The 18,803-nt window shown below is 51.4% G+C and overlaps 3 protein-coding genes across 3 annotated transcripts; all 3 read right to left on the bottom strand.

Annotated features, from left to right (window-relative positions):
• Nucleotides 1–412: 412 nt before the first annotated feature.
• On the bottom strand, nucleotides 413–2,345 carry CGCS363_v004108 (uncharacterized protein; the record flags this gene model as incomplete). The annotated part of the gene is made up of 6 exons (XM_036635957.1): nucleotides 413–505; nucleotides 573–653; nucleotides 716–841; nucleotides 919–1,778; nucleotides 1,831–1,940; nucleotides 2,215–2,345. The coding sequence occupies 6 exons, from the start codon at nucleotides 2,343–2,345 to the stop codon at nucleotides 413–415; spliced, it is 1,401 nt and encodes a 466-aa protein (XP_036498148.1).
• Nucleotides 2,346–3,487: 1,142 nt separating this feature from the next.
• CGCS363_v004107 (uncharacterized protein) lies at nucleotides 3,488–5,364 on the bottom strand (the record flags this gene model as incomplete). Its single annotated transcript, XM_036635956.1, has 6 exons — nucleotides 3,488–3,601; nucleotides 3,651–3,731; nucleotides 3,809–3,934; nucleotides 4,013–4,761; nucleotides 4,821–5,182; nucleotides 5,243–5,364. 6 exons carry the CDS (start codon nucleotides 5,362–5,364, stop codon nucleotides 3,488–3,490), a joined length of 1,554 nt encoding a protein of 517 aa, XP_036498143.1.
• A 5,723-nt stretch (nucleotides 5,365–11,087) lies between these two features.
• CGCS363_v004106 (uncharacterized protein) lies at nucleotides 11,088–12,813 on the bottom strand (the record flags this gene model as incomplete). Its single annotated transcript, XM_036635955.1, has 5 exons — nucleotides 11,088–11,207; nucleotides 11,273–11,353; nucleotides 11,411–11,536; nucleotides 11,613–12,394; nucleotides 12,444–12,813. 5 exons carry the CDS (start codon nucleotides 12,811–12,813, stop codon nucleotides 11,088–11,090), a joined length of 1,479 nt encoding a protein of 492 aa, XP_036498147.1.
• Nucleotides 12,814–18,803: the final 5,990 nt, after the last annotated feature.

Raw genomic sequence — 18,803 nt, 5'->3', positions numbered from 1 at the left:
CACGAAGTCTGTGAGCAAAATATGATTATATCAGAAGAAATTAAGACATAGATATGCGTGTTGGAGACAAGGACAACGACCTGATCAAGATCCACGATCGAATTATTTACGAGTTCACGGGCCCAACACACAAGGCTGACTGCCCTCTGTGAGACGGTGAATCCTTACCGGTGCTTTACATGCAAACCAAATTACGGTTCGTTCGCAAGGCTTCATAGTAGTGGCAATAATTAATGAATGGTCCTTACGAAGGCGCCTTTTTCCAAGTTTATGGAGGCCTAATCAGCGGCTGTCGCGACCAAGCCAGTCCAAGTTATCAACCTTTTGGCCTCCATGGTATCTTTCTGAGCCGTGGCAACCAACCTGTTCCCATCAGACGCCATCTTTCCTTTCCAATGTCTGTCTTGCTTGCCTAAAAGGCTTGCTCCTCACGGCGAAGGGTCTCGCGACCAGCGCGATTCTGTACATCGCGCTTAGCATTAATGGCCTTGTTCCCAAGCTTAAGCTATCGCGGAATCACGGTCAGCATGTTCAACTTGAATAAAGCTATCAAATGATGGAGAATGTCTTACCTTTCTTTCGCCAGCTGGAGAAGCCGTCAATCGATCGCCCCAGCTCTGGCGCAGCAAAGAGTGAACAGTGACCTTGTGATGCTGAGAGCAAAGATTGATCAGCAACTACGAACCCGACATTAGGACTGAGCGAAAAGACTTACTCGAAGGTTGTGGCAGACAGCATCCCAACGAGATGCGAATGATGGGTATCGCTCCCATTTAGGAGTGCCGCTGCTTGCCCAGTATGGCTTCATCGTTTTCCCAGTCTGGACACTCATGGCCGAACGCTATTAAACACTAGTCAGCAAGATTGCTACGCCATTCAAAACGAAGCGCAACTTACCATTAGCTCCTAGCCAATAACCTCGACCTCAATGTCCCTCAATTCGTGGTGCACTGCAGCATGAAGAAGCTTCGAAGGGCTGCTTCTCGGATCGGCGTAAGTCATCTCGAGCTTCGTCATTGGAGAGGGCTTCTTGGGAACGTCGATCTGTCTCTTCCTTTTAAGGGTCGCTTGTGCTGACAATGTGTTCATTTCGTCCTCGGCAGCTCTTTGTGTGACCTCATAAGCTTCCCAAGCCCGTGCTTTCTCTAGAGCAATGTCCTTCTCGTGGAAGTTGGACGTGTCCAAGATGGCCTCGACTGCCTGCTGAATGTACGTGAACATTTTGTCTTGGGTGTCTGGCCAAGTGTGATCATTGGCGATATTGGGTGCATCTTTACGAATATGGTGGTAGTAGGCCTTCTCGACGTCTGTGGAATGATCTATGCTAGTGATAAGCTTTCGGTAAGTGAACGAGCAAGGTTTGTCAAGTTCGGTAGCAATCAATTGTTTGTAGTCGACAGGAACCCCTGTGACAATTGAAATTGCCCTGGCCCACTTCGCAGGAGGCGCAAGAAGCTCTTGAGGCTCGTCGTTGTTCACGACTGCGTGATTTATCATGGCCGAGCCACTTCGAATGCGTTTTTGCTTCTGAGGAGGCTTGGTCTGACCAAAAGATTCGGTGAGCACACCTGATGCCACAATAACAGCTCTGGAGCTGACGAGATCCTGGATGACGTTGTCCACTGTAGCTGCGGACGACTGATGAAAGTAGGTCACGCAACGGAATGCGAGAGGCCACTCAAAATCCCGATTCGGCGAGTTATATAGCAAGTAGGAGTAAAACTCCATCGGTGGAAATCTCCGATCGCCGTCATGGAGTCGAAAGGGAAACACCTTGTCTGGCGACTCGTCAGCCTGCCATCCCAACGAGCACTACGAAAGCAGGCGTACCGCAGAGAACGTCGAGAATGGGCTTCTTATCGCTTAGCGGAGCGGTGGGAGACTTCAAAAGCTCCAAGTCGTGGATGAAAGCGTTGTTCACGCTATCTTGGAACACTCCGCTGGCAGGCAATGCTTCAGCAGCATGGCCACCGTAGTAGTTTGGCTCCGAGGAGAAACAAGGGACGTCCAAGCAGGAACCATAGGTTCTTGACGCGAATTGTATGTTATCGTGGGCTTGTTCACGATGTGTGCAGTCGGCATGTTCACCTAGATCCGCGCTACCAGGGACGAGATTATCCTATTCCTCGTCGATGGAATCGCTGCCTCTCGGGATATCAGCCCTAGAGCAAAGGTTAGATGACTGTTCATTCTGAACGTGGTGTTTTCGCTCACGAAGGAGTCCTTCCGATGCTATATCCAGCGCTCGCGGCTTGCGTCTCTGAAGCGTTGTCTTGCGTACTCAAGAACGAACCCGTGTAAGAGCCCGGGGTCATCGCGGAAATATTCTCGAAAAGGTCGAACATGACGCGCCAGGGGGGCGTATGGCAATCAATATGATCAAATTGGAATTCCTAGCGTGCAGGACTTTCGTCGTGGCAACGTAGAGGGAAATAAGGATGGAGAAGTCTAGGAGGACTAAAGTAGGAGACGCCGACGACAAGGGATGAAGACTTGACACAATCAAAGCTTAACCTCGGAAAGGGGGTAAACTACCTTCACCAGAGGCTTTGCGTCGAGGAGACTGTAATCTGTCAGGTGTCGGGAGGAAGAATTCAAGAAGCTGCAAATCGCCATTGAGATTGGTGTTTGGGGACATGTGGAAGTTAAGATGGAAGGTGGCAGAGTGGGTGCCAGTGGGTAGGCGAGAGTGTTGGAGGGTGTGCGCACGGTGTGAAGCACTGTGTGAGAAGGCGGGATGATGGCGTGGGCGATAAGGAGCCACCCGCGTCCAATGATTTCGATTGGCCCTCAAGCTTGCTTTTCGCAAATATTTCGAGATCCAATCTCGGGCTTACAAGCGTCTCCCTCCATAGGCTCTGGTTCTTGACGATTCGAAAGTCAATTAGTTTCGACTACCATGACAGAAACAACATAGCGTTCAAGGAATTCAGATGTGCACAATGGTTTGTTTCATGTTTTCCAAACTGGAGATGATACTTTAGGAACCATAGTGGATCCAACGCCCGTTTATTCGAGCAAGGACAAACAGTGAACGGAAATGTGCTTTGATCCGTTTTCCTGATTAAATAGTTATCAGGCATAGATAAATACAGCTCATCTCCTCCTAGGAAGAGAATGTTGCGAGTAATCTGATCGGGTTCAAGAACGGATATTATCAACTACTGGTATGACTATCGTCGGTGTAGATCGTGAAGAACCATATCGTATATTTCTACCTCGCGTATCCCGTTGAGTACGACACGCTCGTCACCTGAAATTGCAGTTGAATACTCGTTTGTTTCCCAGTGAATTTGCTCTGGTATATCAAATCATTGTGATTAGAGCTATGGCGACAAAGCCACTCCCGCAACTGTAGTGTCAAAAGCTACCAGAACCCTTTTGCTGAGACAACCCCATAGCCCCTTAACAACGTAGAAGCCCCAAAGGAAACGCGGTTCATATCAGTTATGCCAGGTGCAAATGTCTCGTCATGTCTTCACACGGCTCAATCGGCCTTAGACTGAGGTCTCGCACCGGTCTTCTGACGCTTCAGCTCCGCGCGACCGAGCTCATTTTGCACATCGCGGGTGCTATTGACGGACTTGTTTCCCAGTTTCATCTGGAAGGATTAGATACAGTAAAGCAATAAGAAATCGAAAATCACATACCTTTCGCTCTCCAACAGGGCCAGCTGCGAGTCTGCTCAACCAATCTCCGCGTAAAGCAGAATGAATTGTGACCTTGTGATGCTTTGCGAAAGTCGGCGTTAGCATGCGTAGGCCGAGTGGCATGAAAGCAAGGAAAAGAAAGGGAAGAGCCAACTTACCCGCATGTTGAAGCAGATTTGATCCCATCGCTCCTCAAAGGTGTCATACCGTTCCCACCCTGGGCAGCCATCTCCACTCCAGTGAAGCTTCAATTCCCATCCATCCTGGCAAGACATCGCGGTACGCTACCGTCCGTTAGCACAAAGGTGTTGCAAACAACGAGCACTTATGCTTACCAAGAGCTTCTAGCTCAATAGCTCTACCTCGATGTTCTTGATGTCACATCGGGTTACCGTTCGGAGTAGGTGAGTTGGAGTACTTCTCGGATCCACGTACACAGCATCGAATGTGCTAAGCCCTGGGATCTTCTTCGGCATGTCTTGGCCCAGTTTTCGCTTTCTTGAGGAACCAGCCTCATCCCTGGCACCAGCTTCAGTAGTGATGCCGCGCTTGGCCTCCAGCTTCGCCAACTTTTCCAGCGCGTACTTCTTCTCCTGGAAGTCTCCCATGTCGAAAATGGCCTCACATATCTGCTTCACATACGCGCGGCGCTTTTCCTTCGTCGAGGGCCAAGATGGATCCTCAACGTGGACTGTGAAGGTTTGGCGCAAGTGCTGCAAATACGCTCTATCCAAAATCGAAGCCTCCTCGAGGTCGTCGATCAGCGCATCGTACCCAACTGTCAAGGGTTTCTCAAGTTCGGTTTTGAGCAACTGATTCTGATGGTCAGTGATACGAGAGGTCTTGGCTGACTTCCGCGTCTTCTTCTTCTGGCTCGCCATAACCTCCTGCTGGCAGGTAGAGACAGCCGAGCGCAGGGATTGGTGATATTCAGTGATTGTGGCCGAGTAGCGGTCAGCCTCCTCCACTGTCAGTTGCCCAAACCAGGCAGCACACTTAGCACCAAACTTCTTGACGTCACGGCTCGCCTCGTTGTAAAGGAGCGTTTCGTAGAACGCCAAGCAGGGGAAAGAACGTGCACCGTCGCCATATCGATATGGGAGGACTTTCTCTGTTTGCATGGATGTCAGATGGCGTCCACTGTACGCGTCAATCTCGCGTCGAACATACCGACAATCACAGAGAACATCGTCTTTTTCGTCTCTAAAGGGGTCTGATCGCTCTGCAGCTGTTCCAAGCGACGAGAGAAAGCTTCGAACTCTGCACAACTGCCGTTCTGATCTTGAAGACCATCAGAGCCATCTTGTAGGTCAAAAAGGGGTAAGTCGGGCGACTCTCGGGTAGTAAGCTCGGGTGCCACTTCGGCTCTGCCAGCTTGGCCCGCATCAGCGAACGGTAAGGAGAACTGGGGGCATAAGTGGAGCCTCTCAGGCATATTCGGGTCTTGATAGGCTCCCTGGCCGTCTACAGCCTGGCGGTCGTCCAAGTCGAGGAGCCCGTGAACGTAATTGTCGGCGAGAAGGCCTTCGCCACTACAGACTCGTCAGTCGGCTTTGCATGCCATTGTGGACGAAACCATGCATCAAACTCACAAATCTGGGGCATTCACTCCATTCAGAGCTGCACCTTTGTAATAACCTTCGTCCGGGATCGATGAGAAATGGACGGCCAGCGAGGATGCATTCAAAACTTCGTGGCTGATCTGCCGCGGCATTGACCTCGCGATGTCCTTGGGGTGTGGAGGCGATGATCAAGAAGAGTTCAAAATAAGACCTGAGACGGCTAAGTATAAAAGATGACCAGAATTTCAATCCCAGTCCACGTTGTGGAAAGAAGTTGGGACGTTGAGGAGGGGAGAATGGTTGCTGGGGTTTCCCTGAGCGACGACGTGTGGGTGTTAACACAGTCTCGGGCACTGTGGGAGACGAGAAGTGTCGGGTGGCGGAACCACCGCTCAGCCACATCGCGCCCTGATCTTGGCTCCCGAGAATACATCAAGAGGCAAAGGGTGTATCACAGTTAGGCTGCGGTGCTTTCATGCCAGATCGAGCACTTCGTATGCCGGCCCGGCAGTTTGAAGGCTTCTGCGCAGTGTCGCCCAGGGTCCTTGTCATGGGGAAGCCAGTCAGCGCGATGCTTGGGCTTTCCATGATTCATCCGCAACTCCACGACCATTTCTGCCTCAGGTTCAAGCTGTATTCTACATTTTATTAGCGATTGCGGCGTGACGCGCCGCCAGGATGACGAGCCGCTGATGTTCTTACACAGGCTGCTTGGGTTCGTGCTGTTGAGATCCTGCCGGCTGAGAGGTAAATCAATGACCTAAGCTCTTTCCAGGCCAGCAAGATCTGGCCCAGAGGATCGTTTCCTCGGAGTATAGTCGAACTTGCAAGACGCGAGTTCTCGTACAACACCGCTTGCCAGTGATCGGTAGCACTTGTATTGGAAGGCTAATCTGGTCCCAGATCAAGTGTTTCCCATGACAATTACGCTGTTCCATAAAACAATTCTTCAAGATAGGGAGGACAGTCCATGAATACCGAGACGTTATTCGAAAGGATTTAATTGATGAAAAAGGCTTTTATATTCTTTATCAAGCGAAGGTTGGTGCCCCGGCCATCCCTTCATGCGCCCACAGTTCTCAACCGCCAACGCCAAGCAGTAAAGCTATGGGATGGCTTACATGGCCCCCTTTTCCTGCTGAGAAAACTAGAAATAAAGAAACGGCGGGTTGGTGTTCACTCGAGTGACGTCCACCTCGCCGTCAGGGACTTCATCCCTAGGTACGTAAGCACTCTTCTAATTGGGGCCTTCAACATCATCTCGGCCAGGGGGTGTGACTTTGGTACATCTAGAGCGGTTCTTGCCTAATCCTAATCAGACAAACACCACACCAAAACCCCAATACTAAACAACTGAGCCGTAGTAAGGGCTCCAGGTGCCTGCAGCTGCGTCATCTGGCGAACCCGGTATTGTGTTCAATCACTTGGGGCGCCTAGTGGATACAGCGACCCAAAACAATCTCTCAGCATCTTCCAAATAGATGATGTAGACACAGCTCCTGCCAAAAGAATGCTGGATCGAATCGGATGCAATTTCTCCAACCATTTTCAATGTTTCTCTGTTATTAAGCACCGTCCGAGGAGTTGCTCTGGTCGCCCTCTCCCTGCTTCAATGTGCTACTCTGCAGCTTGGCGCTCGCTTTGTTGAGAACATCTCTGCCAACCTTGTTCTGGACGTCTCGCTTCGCGTTCACGGACTTGTTGCACATCTTGAGCTGGACTCCACAGTTAGAGAGAAGCTCTGGGCTCAGCAAAGTGCGATGCTTACCTTGCGCTCGCCAATGGGTGCACCTGCCAGGCGTGTAGTCCACTCCGTGCTCAACATTGAGCGAACCATAATCTTGTGATGCTGTCAGGTGAATACGTCAGCACTGCTCAAGTTTAGGTATCGATGAACTGCCAGGGCCCTGGCTGACCTTCATATTGTAGCACAATTGGGACCAACGGTCAGCGAAGGTTTCATACCGCTCCCAAGCTGGAGTACTGCTGCCAGCCCACAATGGCTGCATCTCCCAGCCCTGCTGAGCGTTCATGGCCGATACCTGAAACTTGGTTAGAACCCCTTTCCTGCAGATACGAGGAATACCCTACCAAAAGCTTCTAGCCCTGGATTTCGATCTCAACATCAGACAGCTTACGGCCCACGGCAGCTTCCAATCTCTCGAAATTGGTTTTCTCCGGGTTGAGGTAGACTGCCTCCGATTTGTTCGGCGCGGGAGGCTTCGTATGGGCGGTGCCCCCCCTCTTCCTCTTACCAGATCCTTCCGCGGCATCGTATTCGTCTAGGGCTTGCTTCTTTGCAAGAGCGACGCGCTTCTCCTCGAAGTCGGATAGATCGACGATTGCCTCCACAAGCTGCCGGATATATCTCCGATCGTGATTAGCGTCAGCGGGCCAGGTGGGGTCTTCGGTAGTTTTCTTCGACTCCTGGCGAAGAATTCTCATGTATTCTCGCTCAGTCTGAAGGAATAGACTGGAGTCCCGAATGAGACCTCGGTACTTGAAAGAGCATTCCTTGTTCACCTCTCTCATCAATGGAGGAACATGATGATCGATGACCCGCGCAGAGGTCTTGATCGTCCTCGACGACTTCTTGGGCGTCTTTGTGGCCTGACTCGAAGCTGACTGCCCCTCTGAGGCCTGAAGTTGACCACTCTGGATATGATTGGGTCCAGCAATCTGTACTTTGGGTCCAAATTCGGGCCGAGGGCTTGGAGACTCAATGGCATGTCGCAGGAGCGCAAGCGTTCCGATAGTGTCGTCTGCTGCCTTCTGGGATGCCACGTAGAAGTACTCGGCACAGCGACGCACTAGAGGCTGTATGTCATTGGCGTCCTCCTCATTGTGCGTCAGGTGGATGTAGAAGTCCACTGGCGGGAAAGTGCGATTACCGTCACGATAGCGGTACTTCAGGACATTGTCTGGCACGTTCATCAATCTTTGCTAGGTAGATCGGTGCGATATAATACAGATCCAACATACCGAAAATGACGGTAAGTGCCCTTTTCTTCCATTCCATGCTGGTTTCAGGACTGTGGAGAGCCTTCACGTCTTGCATGAAAGCGGGCTCGGGGCCCTTGGCGTCGATGCTCTCAAGACGCCTCTGATCTTCGCGCTGTGGGGTGCCTTGAAGCTCCTCTGGGTCTATCATCTCCTGTTCAACGGCGCAAACAGGATTGAAGATGTGCAATCCGAATAGGTCTTGCAGATCTTGGCAGTTCTGGTCGTGAATTGTTACGCCTCCCTCTCGAGGATGGTCGTACGTGTAGAAGCTGGGTGCTTCATTGTCAATTTCGGCCCATTGTACAGCGGCGCACTCGACCGCATGCCTCTCTGTACTGTTGCTGTCGACGATCTCATCAGAGGACTTCCCTCGGATTCTCGCAATCAGGCTGGGCGAACTCACCCAGAGAAGTCTCCGTTCGGGATTTCCTGCTGGTATGGAGAAGCTGCATCTCCTAGTCCCGTATCGCACGCGAGGAGCGCCGGGTCTACCGTCGAAGGAGACCATACAAGGTCAGGCATGATTGGTATGGAATATATCTGGACAGGACGCGTATAAAGGGAATGGTTCTCGAGGGATCAGGAGTTGTCGAAATCAGACGCGGTGGTAGAGTGGAGGGGAAACAGCAAGAAAGTTGGTCGCGCAAACGACGCGTAAATGGATACCTGTTTGCGCGAAAACGTGGGAAAAGGGATGGTTGCGAGAAAACGATGGCTGGCGGAAGATAGCGCGTGGGAGGTGACGTTGTCTAGGAGACCTCGGGCGGCTCGTACGGTAGGGGCGAGAAGACGCGTGAGGCATCAACTACTGTGGCCTGGTCCAGGCATGCTCGATGGCGTCTTCAGGCAGGCTGCAGACTCTCCGGTGGTCGGATCATCCTTGCTCTCGGCTTTATGGGTGGCCTTGATGTCTACTTCACGCTTTATCCTGAATTTCGCCCCGCTGATTACAATCCCTCTATCCTCATCTCGTGAGGGACGGGTGCCGATTCTAGTCAGAGGGTAGGCGACACGACGTCAGACATGGTCGATCTTATTCTGGGTTTATCCAGGATGGAAGGAACCTTGACAACTGATGACTGCGGAGAGGATAATGTATGGGCAGTGCAGGTCAATGGACGGGACAATTTGATTAGAAAGGGTCGGATACATTAGAAAGGGATTCAAGTTCATTCTCGAATAGGCCGCTGCCCGTGCGGCGCTCTCATGTTAAAACAAAAACCACGAGTCGCAAAGTTATGCTGTGTGACTCCAGTATGATAATTCTCTTGGCCCAAAGGGCCCGTGGCATCCAAACTTTGATGTTCTAGACCAAAGACACCATCGCGCCATCCTATGACGGGACCGCGGTGCCGGCTTGATTGAACTGGGAGGCAATTTGGTCCCGTAGCGCGATGAACAGCGTGTAGATAATGGCAGTGCCACTTCGGGAGACGTACGCCGGATAAACCAACGCGATCGATTTGCCCGAGCCAGAGCCTGCGACGTAAGCGACATCGGCGTCGCCTTTGGCCTGGTTACTTAATACCTCTTCCTGGTGGGAGTGAAGCTTGTCGCAAGCACGACGGGTTATAGTGCGAAGCATGTCGTTGTTTATATGCTGTTGATCAAAGATTGTGTGTCTCTCCAAGTAAGTATGGACAGCCTGGCCGCAGCTTTGGCTTTTTATGGTGTATCCCTTCTGGTTTTCTTTCGCCGAGAGCTTTTGTGCATGAAGTCAGTACTCGAAAGCGCAATTTGGCAAACGTTTCGACTCACACGACGCTCCTAGCAGATCATGTCGATGTCGGTGTCCTTGATCTCATGACGAATCACTGCCGTCGATTGGGCCCGAGGCAAACTTTGCGGGTCCGCAAGGATAGCATCCATAGGGTTAAGCTTCGCCTGCTTCATCTTGATAGCAGCCTTAATGTCTATCTTACGTTTCGTCTTGGGTACCTCGCTGATTTCATCATTGATGAGTGAAGTTGCTCAGGGAACGACGCGGGCCTGGGAAGGGTGGGTCGTTAAGACACGTGAGGCATCAACGTCTTTGGCCTGGGCCCGACGGGCGCGACAACGCCCCCAAGCAGACTCCTCGAAACTCGATTGACACATTTCCAGCAGTTCAGTCCAACTTGAATGCTAGACTACGCTGGTCTGTTGAGTCTGCCGCTTCGGTGATGACACCATGGATGGCTAATCAGGTAATTGCGTGCGAACATTAGCATGACCTCAGATAGAATAACGATTCTTGCGCCTTTGAAAGAAATCAACCATCAGACTCGTCTCGTAGGCTATTATTATATGTTCACCTTGCAACAGCTTGTTTCCATGTGGCTGCCAAGTCATTCGTATCAATGGTATGATGCTGCCGACACCAGCCTCTGTACGCCATTGAAGCTCCATGCTTTGTAATTGATGAACTTGGAATATTTTGAAAGAAAGGCTTGAATCTCTTGATTCTCCAGCATTCATCTTACCTAAGTGTGTACAATATTGTGTATTAGTCGGCAGCCGAGAAAAGATTTACACCTTGTGATTACTATTTTTGCTGAAGAATAGGGGGGTTGTATCAGAGTAGGCTCTCATTAATGGAAATAGTATCCTTTGTGATTTTTAGGAATGCGCGCACGCTCACAGGAGGGCCCATGTGATGTTTGCTCCTTCATAGTTGTCCGATTTCTCCGAATGATTGGGAATTGATCCAAAATTCAAGAATTCATGAACAAAATTCCATTTCTTTTGCATATTTCGCTGCGCCCTGTAGCTCTACTCGCCTTTCCGACGAGCCCGTTTCCGGTCGGTGTATGAAGCGGCCCAGCAATCGTCGTTCTTTTGTCAAGAATTTATGACATGCACTCGGCATCCAAATTGTGTTCCGTTCAGCACCTCAATTCAAGTACTCGTCTCCCTGTTCCGTCACGCCGGTCTTACTGCTTTTGATGACGCGTCTACCAACACGACTCTCTTCGTCGCGCTTCGCGTTGAGTACGCGGTTGCTTGCTTTGGCCTTGTGAACAGAAATATCAGCGTCCAAGGAACATCCTGATGCAAGGAGTACGGGGCAGAACAAACCTTCAGCTCGGCCAAGGGAGCCGACGCTGTTCGCGCAAACCAGTCCACTTGGATGAGCGAGTTGAGAAGTTGCTTGTTTGTCTATTCAACAATGGTCAATAATGTTGGCTGCCAGCCGGCGAGCTTAAAAGCACGTACCTTCAACATCAGACAAATCTGGTTCCAGCGCTCTGCAAAAGAGTCGTATCTTTCCCACACGCGGGCTGTCTTGCCACCCCAAGGTACCTTCATTGTGAACCCTTCTTGCTGCTTCTGAGCCTGACGCTACAAGTCAATCAGTTAGCAATGTTATTCGAAGGTGCTTCCACATCGTCCTACTCACGAGTAGCTTCTAGCAGACCAATTCAGCCTCGAAGTCTGTGAGGTCATAGTGTATGATAGCCTTCAGTTGTTGCTGCGGGGTGCTTTTCGGGTCGGCCAGGACCGCCTCGGCAGTGTTCAGCTTTTCGAGTCGCTTCAGGCCGTGGGACGCGCCGTGGTCAAGCTTGCGTTTCTTGGATTGACCTGTGTTGCATTCTGCAGGCATCTCCTGGGTGACCGCATTGTTTTCGTCGATCCGAGCTTGCTTTGCGAGAGCGGCAGTCTTCTCCGCAAAGCTGGCCGTGTCAAAGATGGCGGCAAAGGCCTGGCCAATGTAGTCGCACTGCATCTCTTGCGACACAGGCCAGGTCGCGTCGGTCTCAGTAGGGCTCTCCAACACATCCTTTCGAATGTGGTTGTCGTAGGCGTCTTCTAGTTCGTCAAAATGCTCCTTGCTACGAATGAGGCTGCGATAGCCCATGGTCGCAGGCTTGGCCATTTCGCGCGCAATGAGGGGGTGCTGATGATCGGTGATCTCGGATGCTTTTGCCTTCCCCTTGCTGGCCGGAGCCGTCTGCTTCGGGAAGTTCACGTGTCTCAAATCAGGAGGGCTCGGAGTGGTCAGCGACTTGCGAAGCTCAAGGAGCTCATCAATGCGAAGATCGGCATCGCTAGGGGTCATGGAATGACACCATTTAGCGCAACGCGTCGCAATCGGCGTGGTCTCGTCGCGGTCAGGCTCGTTTTGGAGTAGGTACTCGTAGAAGTCCTCGGGTGGAAACAGACGATAGCCATCATGGCGACGGTATCGGATGACTTTGTCTTAGCGAATGATTAGCGACAGCAGGCTGCTTTAGACAACATAACTTACCGCAGACAATGTGCAAAATCTGCAGCTTCTTCTCCGGGTTGGCTTCCGCGTCGAAAAGACTCTCAAACTCGACAGCGAAGATTGCCGCGCCGTTGTCGTTTTCCGAGTAGCGTTCGAACGGCTGCTGTGGAAGGAGGACCGGCATCTGCTGGTACATATAGTTCTGCGCGTTGAAAGCATCTGCGACTGATTGAGAGATGATGGAGTTTGGGGAGATGGTCCTGTTGTGCTCCTCCACTCCCCACCTGTATGGCAAGTCTGGCTGGCCCTGCGTCAAACAAGCAGAAGGGTTCATGGGGACGTCAGTGACATCTTCCGAGATCGAAGTGACAGGGCCATGGCCAATGTAGGCGTTAGATGGGCCTGTCATCCTCGTGTATCGGCGTGATAGAATGCTCTTCGCAACTCGATAAATAACGCTGACGGTGATGTGTGAATCGAGTGTCGTTGGTTGGGAGATAACAGTGTCGCGAAAGAGGAAAAGAAGATTTCTGTTGAAGGATAAACGTCTGTGGGATGGAGGTTGTTGCTAAGTTGGCAACGCGGGTCCCGAGCAGGCTTTTGTGGTGGGCGGGGTGGCTGAGGCATCAACCCCTTTTTCGCCTGAGCCCAGCGCAACCCATCGCGTAACCTGCTTTGCGCCTTCAAAGCGCTCTGGTGAGTATGATGTACAGTTTAATTCCTCATTTTGGGGAAATCGGACCCTTGCAGTGAGGTTAGATGAGTCGTCAGACATGTGGCGTTTGCGATTGAAGTACCTGAACCCCATCTGTTCGACGTGGGACCATCTACGGATTTCGAATTACCACTACTTTACGCCTCATGCCTTTGCTTTGGGACTTCTCCGGCCATTTACGAAACTTCTTTCGTGGGGAAGACGGCTTCATACTTCCTTCTGGGTCATTTTCCGTTGTTACGGCTGTCGGTGTCTCCAGAGCAACGACACCATGCTGGAAGCCAAATAGGGGGCGATAACAGCGGGCAAGATGAAAAGCAAGGGAATGAAATAATATGTGTTGTATAGGAGTGTCTTGGGACTTTGGCCAAAGAATAAAAGCGAGATGATTGCTCTGAATGGAAAGTCGGGAAAGTTACGGTGTTGGCAGGGAATACGTTTCGTTGTGATGAAGGAGGACTGTGGTTGAACAACGCGTGAGGGGTTGGAAAAGGGGGCCCTGAGGATACCCGTGAGGCACCAACCTGCGTCGCGTCAACCCCACGCAACTGGACATCAGGTGCCAAAAGTCCTTGATAATATCTGAGATTACATCTTCGTACATTGAATGAAGATCCACAGTTCACCCATTCAATGTCTTTCGGTCTTCTGACGACCAGAAATACACGCGTCCATAACCAACAACTGAATGCGTCTTCAAGCGTCATCTAATTACTTACACAGTGGTTCTTATTTCGAATGTTTCTCGTGCGATGTATTTCTCTGACGACCACTCTAACGGAGGAACAAGTCTTCGTAGGATTGAAATAATATTTCCTAAATGCCTATGGACGGTTTATCTTCCAGGCCCGGGCCAGTCGCTGGCCTTCTTCTGTTCATCTTCTTGGCTATTTTGAAAAGGCCAGTGATGACCCATACTCTTTTTTTGGCGACCTTCTTAGCATTTCTCGCCTTTCTCGCCCGCTTTGTGCCAGTTGCGGGTGAGCTTGTCGGCCTCGGCGGTGAGTTCGCAGCATTGGCGTTGACGGTCTTGCCAATGGCCAAGAGGCCGGCGCTGACCTCGCTGACGCGGTCTTTGTTGCTGGCAGCCTTGGGGGAACCCGAATCGAGCATCTCCACGTTGTCTAGAAAGTTGCGAATTCAAGCAACTCCGGCGGTGATGACGTGGGTAATTTATTCCTAGATTCAAGCTGTGGCTAGAATCCTGGCTTACGAGATACAAAAGCCATACCACGGCCCCAGAAACACCCTTGGAAGCTCTTTAACAACGTAGATCCGTGGTTTCAACAATTGCTACTGTATACAGCATCGTTCTTGTCAATGTCCTTCCTCAAATAGCGCCGAATGATCATCGATGGGATATCCCGAGATATCTGCCTCAGTGTCGGTATCATTATCGACTCCGAAGCTCAAACCAGCTGAGCTGTTCTGAGCTCTAGTCTAATTGGCCTTTTAAAACATTCAGACCCGAGAGACAATCGGATTGAGGTTCTCGGAACCTTTGTTCCAAGCCGGGGCGCACTTAGTTTCGGCCCGGGGGTACTTTGTGTCTTTGACCCAGTATCCACTCACAGCCACCCAACAAACTGACAGTGAAGAATTGCTGTGCGACTTGCGACTGGGCTTATCCATGGACACATCAGGCCTTATCAGCTTGGTACCAGAGATGTAATACCTGAGATAGTCTTTGACTTGTAACAGGTTTTGGTAAAAGTGGTTGGCACGAAGGACTTTTGACGGGAAAATGTGCTTTGGAGCAGATTCAACTGTACCCCCTTAGAATGGCTATATCCACAGTCTGCCTGTACGCGTCCCTTTGCTTTTCGAATTGGTCTTCGGCACTCCTCGCGCCGCAACCGCCTCACCGGAGTATTCAAAGGCACGTAGTGGTGCAGTGACGACGATATCTGTGTTTCTTAAGTCAGCATAGTACAATTGCCAGTCACGATACAAAACTCACCGCACGCTTTCTGTGTGATACACAGATTCTTCTTGCGCAACGTCCCAACGGCTAACGCGTAGAACCTTACCAGCCCGATGCGTTTACCGAGTAGCCATGTTTGAACGAGGGATGACGAACTGACTCTCCGTTTTTTCCTATCACCTGTTTGTTCGCTCCACGGTTCCTTCACCTTTAGGACTGAGTTTGCGCCAGCAGCCGATCGCTCATGTATAGCTTAGCTAGACCACCCGCAGCAGGTTCTCAGACCCCGTTCCTCCGTTCCCCCGCTGAAAGCGAAGGGCATTCCGGAGAAACACCATGATTCGCCAGTTTGGAAGTGGATTGTTCTAACTGATTTCCGAAATGGCGGCCCAAGGCGGCCCAAGGCGGCGAGGCACCATTGCCTTCTTTCTTTAACGAGCTCTAGCTCGGCAATCAGCCAGAAAACTGAGCGCTCTTCACATCAATGTTCGTGTCGTCAACTAACGATCCTCAGAGGTCTCTTAGTGTCGCTCGTTCACGGCTCAGCGCGCTGCGCAAAAGTCTCATGGAGCGCTAGACCCGTCTGGATCGTTGTACATCTGCCTGCGATGTTGCTGGTGGCATTTGATACAGTGTGCCAGGCGTCGGGCCCGGGGCAGCAGTGTCGCTTCTTTCGACGAAGACCCCCCAGACGTCTCGAGTAGACGTCATAAAGTCGCGCGAAAGAATAGTTCAAGCGGTCTTACGGTTGGTCTTATCTAGATATGTTTCGTGTCAGCGACGCTTCGAGGCTTTTCTCGGCAATACTCCCCATGCCCTTAGACTCACCCCGAGGATTCTGTGTTATCAGTATTGTCAGAAACCTTTCAGCATCGGTAACTAAAGTCTATCCTGCTTCCGGGCAGAGGTAGAAGGACATGGTGAAGAAGTCGTCCGTAGCATAGACGGTAACATCGACAATCGTCCGTAGATACTTAGATGTATTTCATCTTCCAAGTGGGGAAAGACGGAGGACGATAGGGAGAGGCGACAATGAGACGCGTCGAAGGAGGGCGCCAGTGAAAGGTTTAAATCCTTATCAACGATATCAGCAGGTATTATTTGGAAGTTCGCCGCGTAACAACCCCTCGAGGAGCAGTAGTCTTGCGGCCATACTCGTTGCGCAGAAGTACATGATGAAACTTCTCAGCAAGGAGCTTGCGGGATCTATTCCGGAAGCGGTGCTTGATTACGCCTGCGTCAAAGGTCAGCTATCGTGTTCTCAATCACGAGAGAGAGCGAAGTCCTACCACGAATGGTATCCGTCACAGTAGATTTCTCGACCCGCCCGAAACTTCGTGTTCCAATGGCGATTGGCATCGTTCTCGAAGTCGTGGACGTGCTGGATGGCCGATAGAGGGTTCCGAGTTCCTGGCGAGACGAGAAGAGCGTGAAGGCTTGGTTATCTAACGCCTCAAGACGGCCATAGGGTTCATGACTAGTTTTGGCCTTGGTCAGTCTACCGTTTCACTGTTTGCCAACAGAGAGAGTGCCCACAAGCTTGCAACAATCGTACTGGTGTCGATCTCAAGCAGAATCAATTCGTGCTCCAACTTTTCGTGGGTCTGAAGAGGGGCGAGTCCGCACACACCGCTTTCCATGGCGGTGCGGTACTCCTGCCGTCTGTCTTCTTACGTCGCTGTGAGCTTGGGCGCGATCTTCTTGGCCGCCCGCGCCTGGGCCTCCACTGCCTCGGACATGCCCATCGGGCTCTCAAAGGGCACGCCGAGCTGCGCCATGGTCGTCTTCGTGGCTCTGAAAGGCTGCAACGTACTCGTCGCTGTAAATGATCTCCAGGACGCCGGGTTCAAGGGCTTCCGCGGTCTCGTACCCAAAGGCAGCATCCCATATGGCGCTGAGGTAGCCTCTCAGGTCCTGGATTCCACTGACCGTTGTTTACTTGTATCCGTCGTGGTTTGCGAAAGGCAGACTTGCGTTTCCGAGTTGTAAGTCGCTCGCGAATTGTTCTGCAAGGCAAGTGATACTTCACTGCTGAGAGAACTGGTGGTGAATTGTTCGCGAAGGAACACCGAACACGCGGGTGATAAGGACGACGGAGTGTTGAGAGGGGAATCGGGATGGAGAAAACCGCGTTGAACCGGTCAGACGAGACGCGATGAGGAAGGTGAGGAGCCTTGGAGGTAGGACCCACTTGGGGTGAGGTCGCCTTCCTGGCGCCCAATCAGGTCTCTCTTCAATTCCACGTCAGGCAACCCTCTCGCGCCCCCATCCCACCCCCTGCTCTCCTACTCGCGAACAGGGCCCAGGGCATGAAGGGCCGGTCCTTGAGCTACGAAGTAGTTTCGTTTTAGCTGAGCAGTTCGAGAGACGAGATCAGTTGCTTCAAAGGAGTATCATCTCCACGGGAGTGTCTGGCTTCTTGCACGAATGCCACGAATGCCAAGCGGGCCTTGTTGGCCTCTCCGCTCCGTCCACACTTGAACCCAGACCCAACAGACAATGCTTATCAGCTATACGCAGCATATCCTATTCGGCATGTATTCGCCGCCGCTTATCTCTTTCTCCTCGTCAGAACCACCAAGCTCTAGCTGGGAGGCCTGCATCATATCGATGTCAGATTCATCCGGGTTGGAACGATCCAACTCACAGGCCTCCCACGATGGCGCGATGAGATTTCGAGGCCAGTGCTCTCCCATTACCTCTGAGAGTGTCAGTCTCTTTATAATCGCCTTTCTCTTGTTACAAGTAGGTACCCTCATAAGGGGGCCAACGCTCTCAGGGAGCGTGCGAGCGCATGGATGCAAGCCTTTAGGCAAATCAATAACTTGTGACGACAGGCTCACGAAGTATGGCTAACGCGCAATAGGTGCTAACCTGGATCAATTGACATGCAATAGGTGCTAACCTGGATCAATTGACATTGAGTTGCAGAAGGGAAAAGTCGGAAGTGGGGGCGCGGGCGCGCGAGGGCTCTATGGGCGCGCCCAGCGCGCAGGCACGGCGCCAGCGCCGTGACAAACTTCATACTCCAACGCCAGCCTCAGGTATAGCGAGAGCGAGATGTCTGCTAGCTCGCGGAAGAGGCCACCATCAATTTTGACAAGTCCTTCAGGAGGTGTAGGGGACTTACCCACGGTCCCTATAGATATTGTTACTATATTTCTTTATAATAGGAGGAAAGAAGATACTCATTTGATGTGATAAGACCACATAACATGACTCCTGCGACCCCAAACATTTGGTAGAGTGCAATAGGGTTGCATGGCGGCCGTTGTTTCCTTCTCGCAACCGCGCTTATTGCAATTAACGGAAGCTCTGCTATTCCGCATCGCGGGCCCGGCTTTCTAATATTTTGTTGGTCAGAATTGCTGTTCTATCTCTTGTATTTTCGAGAAATGTTGAGAGAGTAAAGAAGCATCGAGTAGGGTGGAGTAGACGCTCTGATTGAGGCCTTAGATGTCAACGCGTTGAGCGCTGGGCTCATAACCTATGGAGGCGCGTACAACTTGGCGACTCTGTTGGTTTGTGGACAGAAAATAGAGGTTGTAAAGGCCTAGAGGCTGAGTCGGGGATCTAGTACCGACTTGTTTGGCTATACTTCGCCGCGATGGAGGGAGCAGACGGCGGTGCTGGGAGAACCAGCCACGAAGTGAAGTAAGGTACGCTTTGAACAGTCAGACAACGTATTTTGTTTGACGATGAGACACAAGACGTAGTAATAAATGGTTCCCGCTTTCGGTGTTGCTCAGCCACATAGATT

Source organism: Colletotrichum siamense, assembly GCF_013390195.1.
Source record: "Colletotrichum siamense strain Cg363 chromosome Unknown KSG_Cg363_contig03, whole genome shotgun sequence".
In the NCBI taxonomy this organism is placed as follows: Eukaryota; Fungi; Ascomycota; class Sordariomycetes; order Glomerellales; family Glomerellaceae; genus Colletotrichum; species Colletotrichum siamense.
Note: the sequence above shows the minus strand (reverse complement) of the source record. Positions and strands in the feature narration are given on the sequence as shown.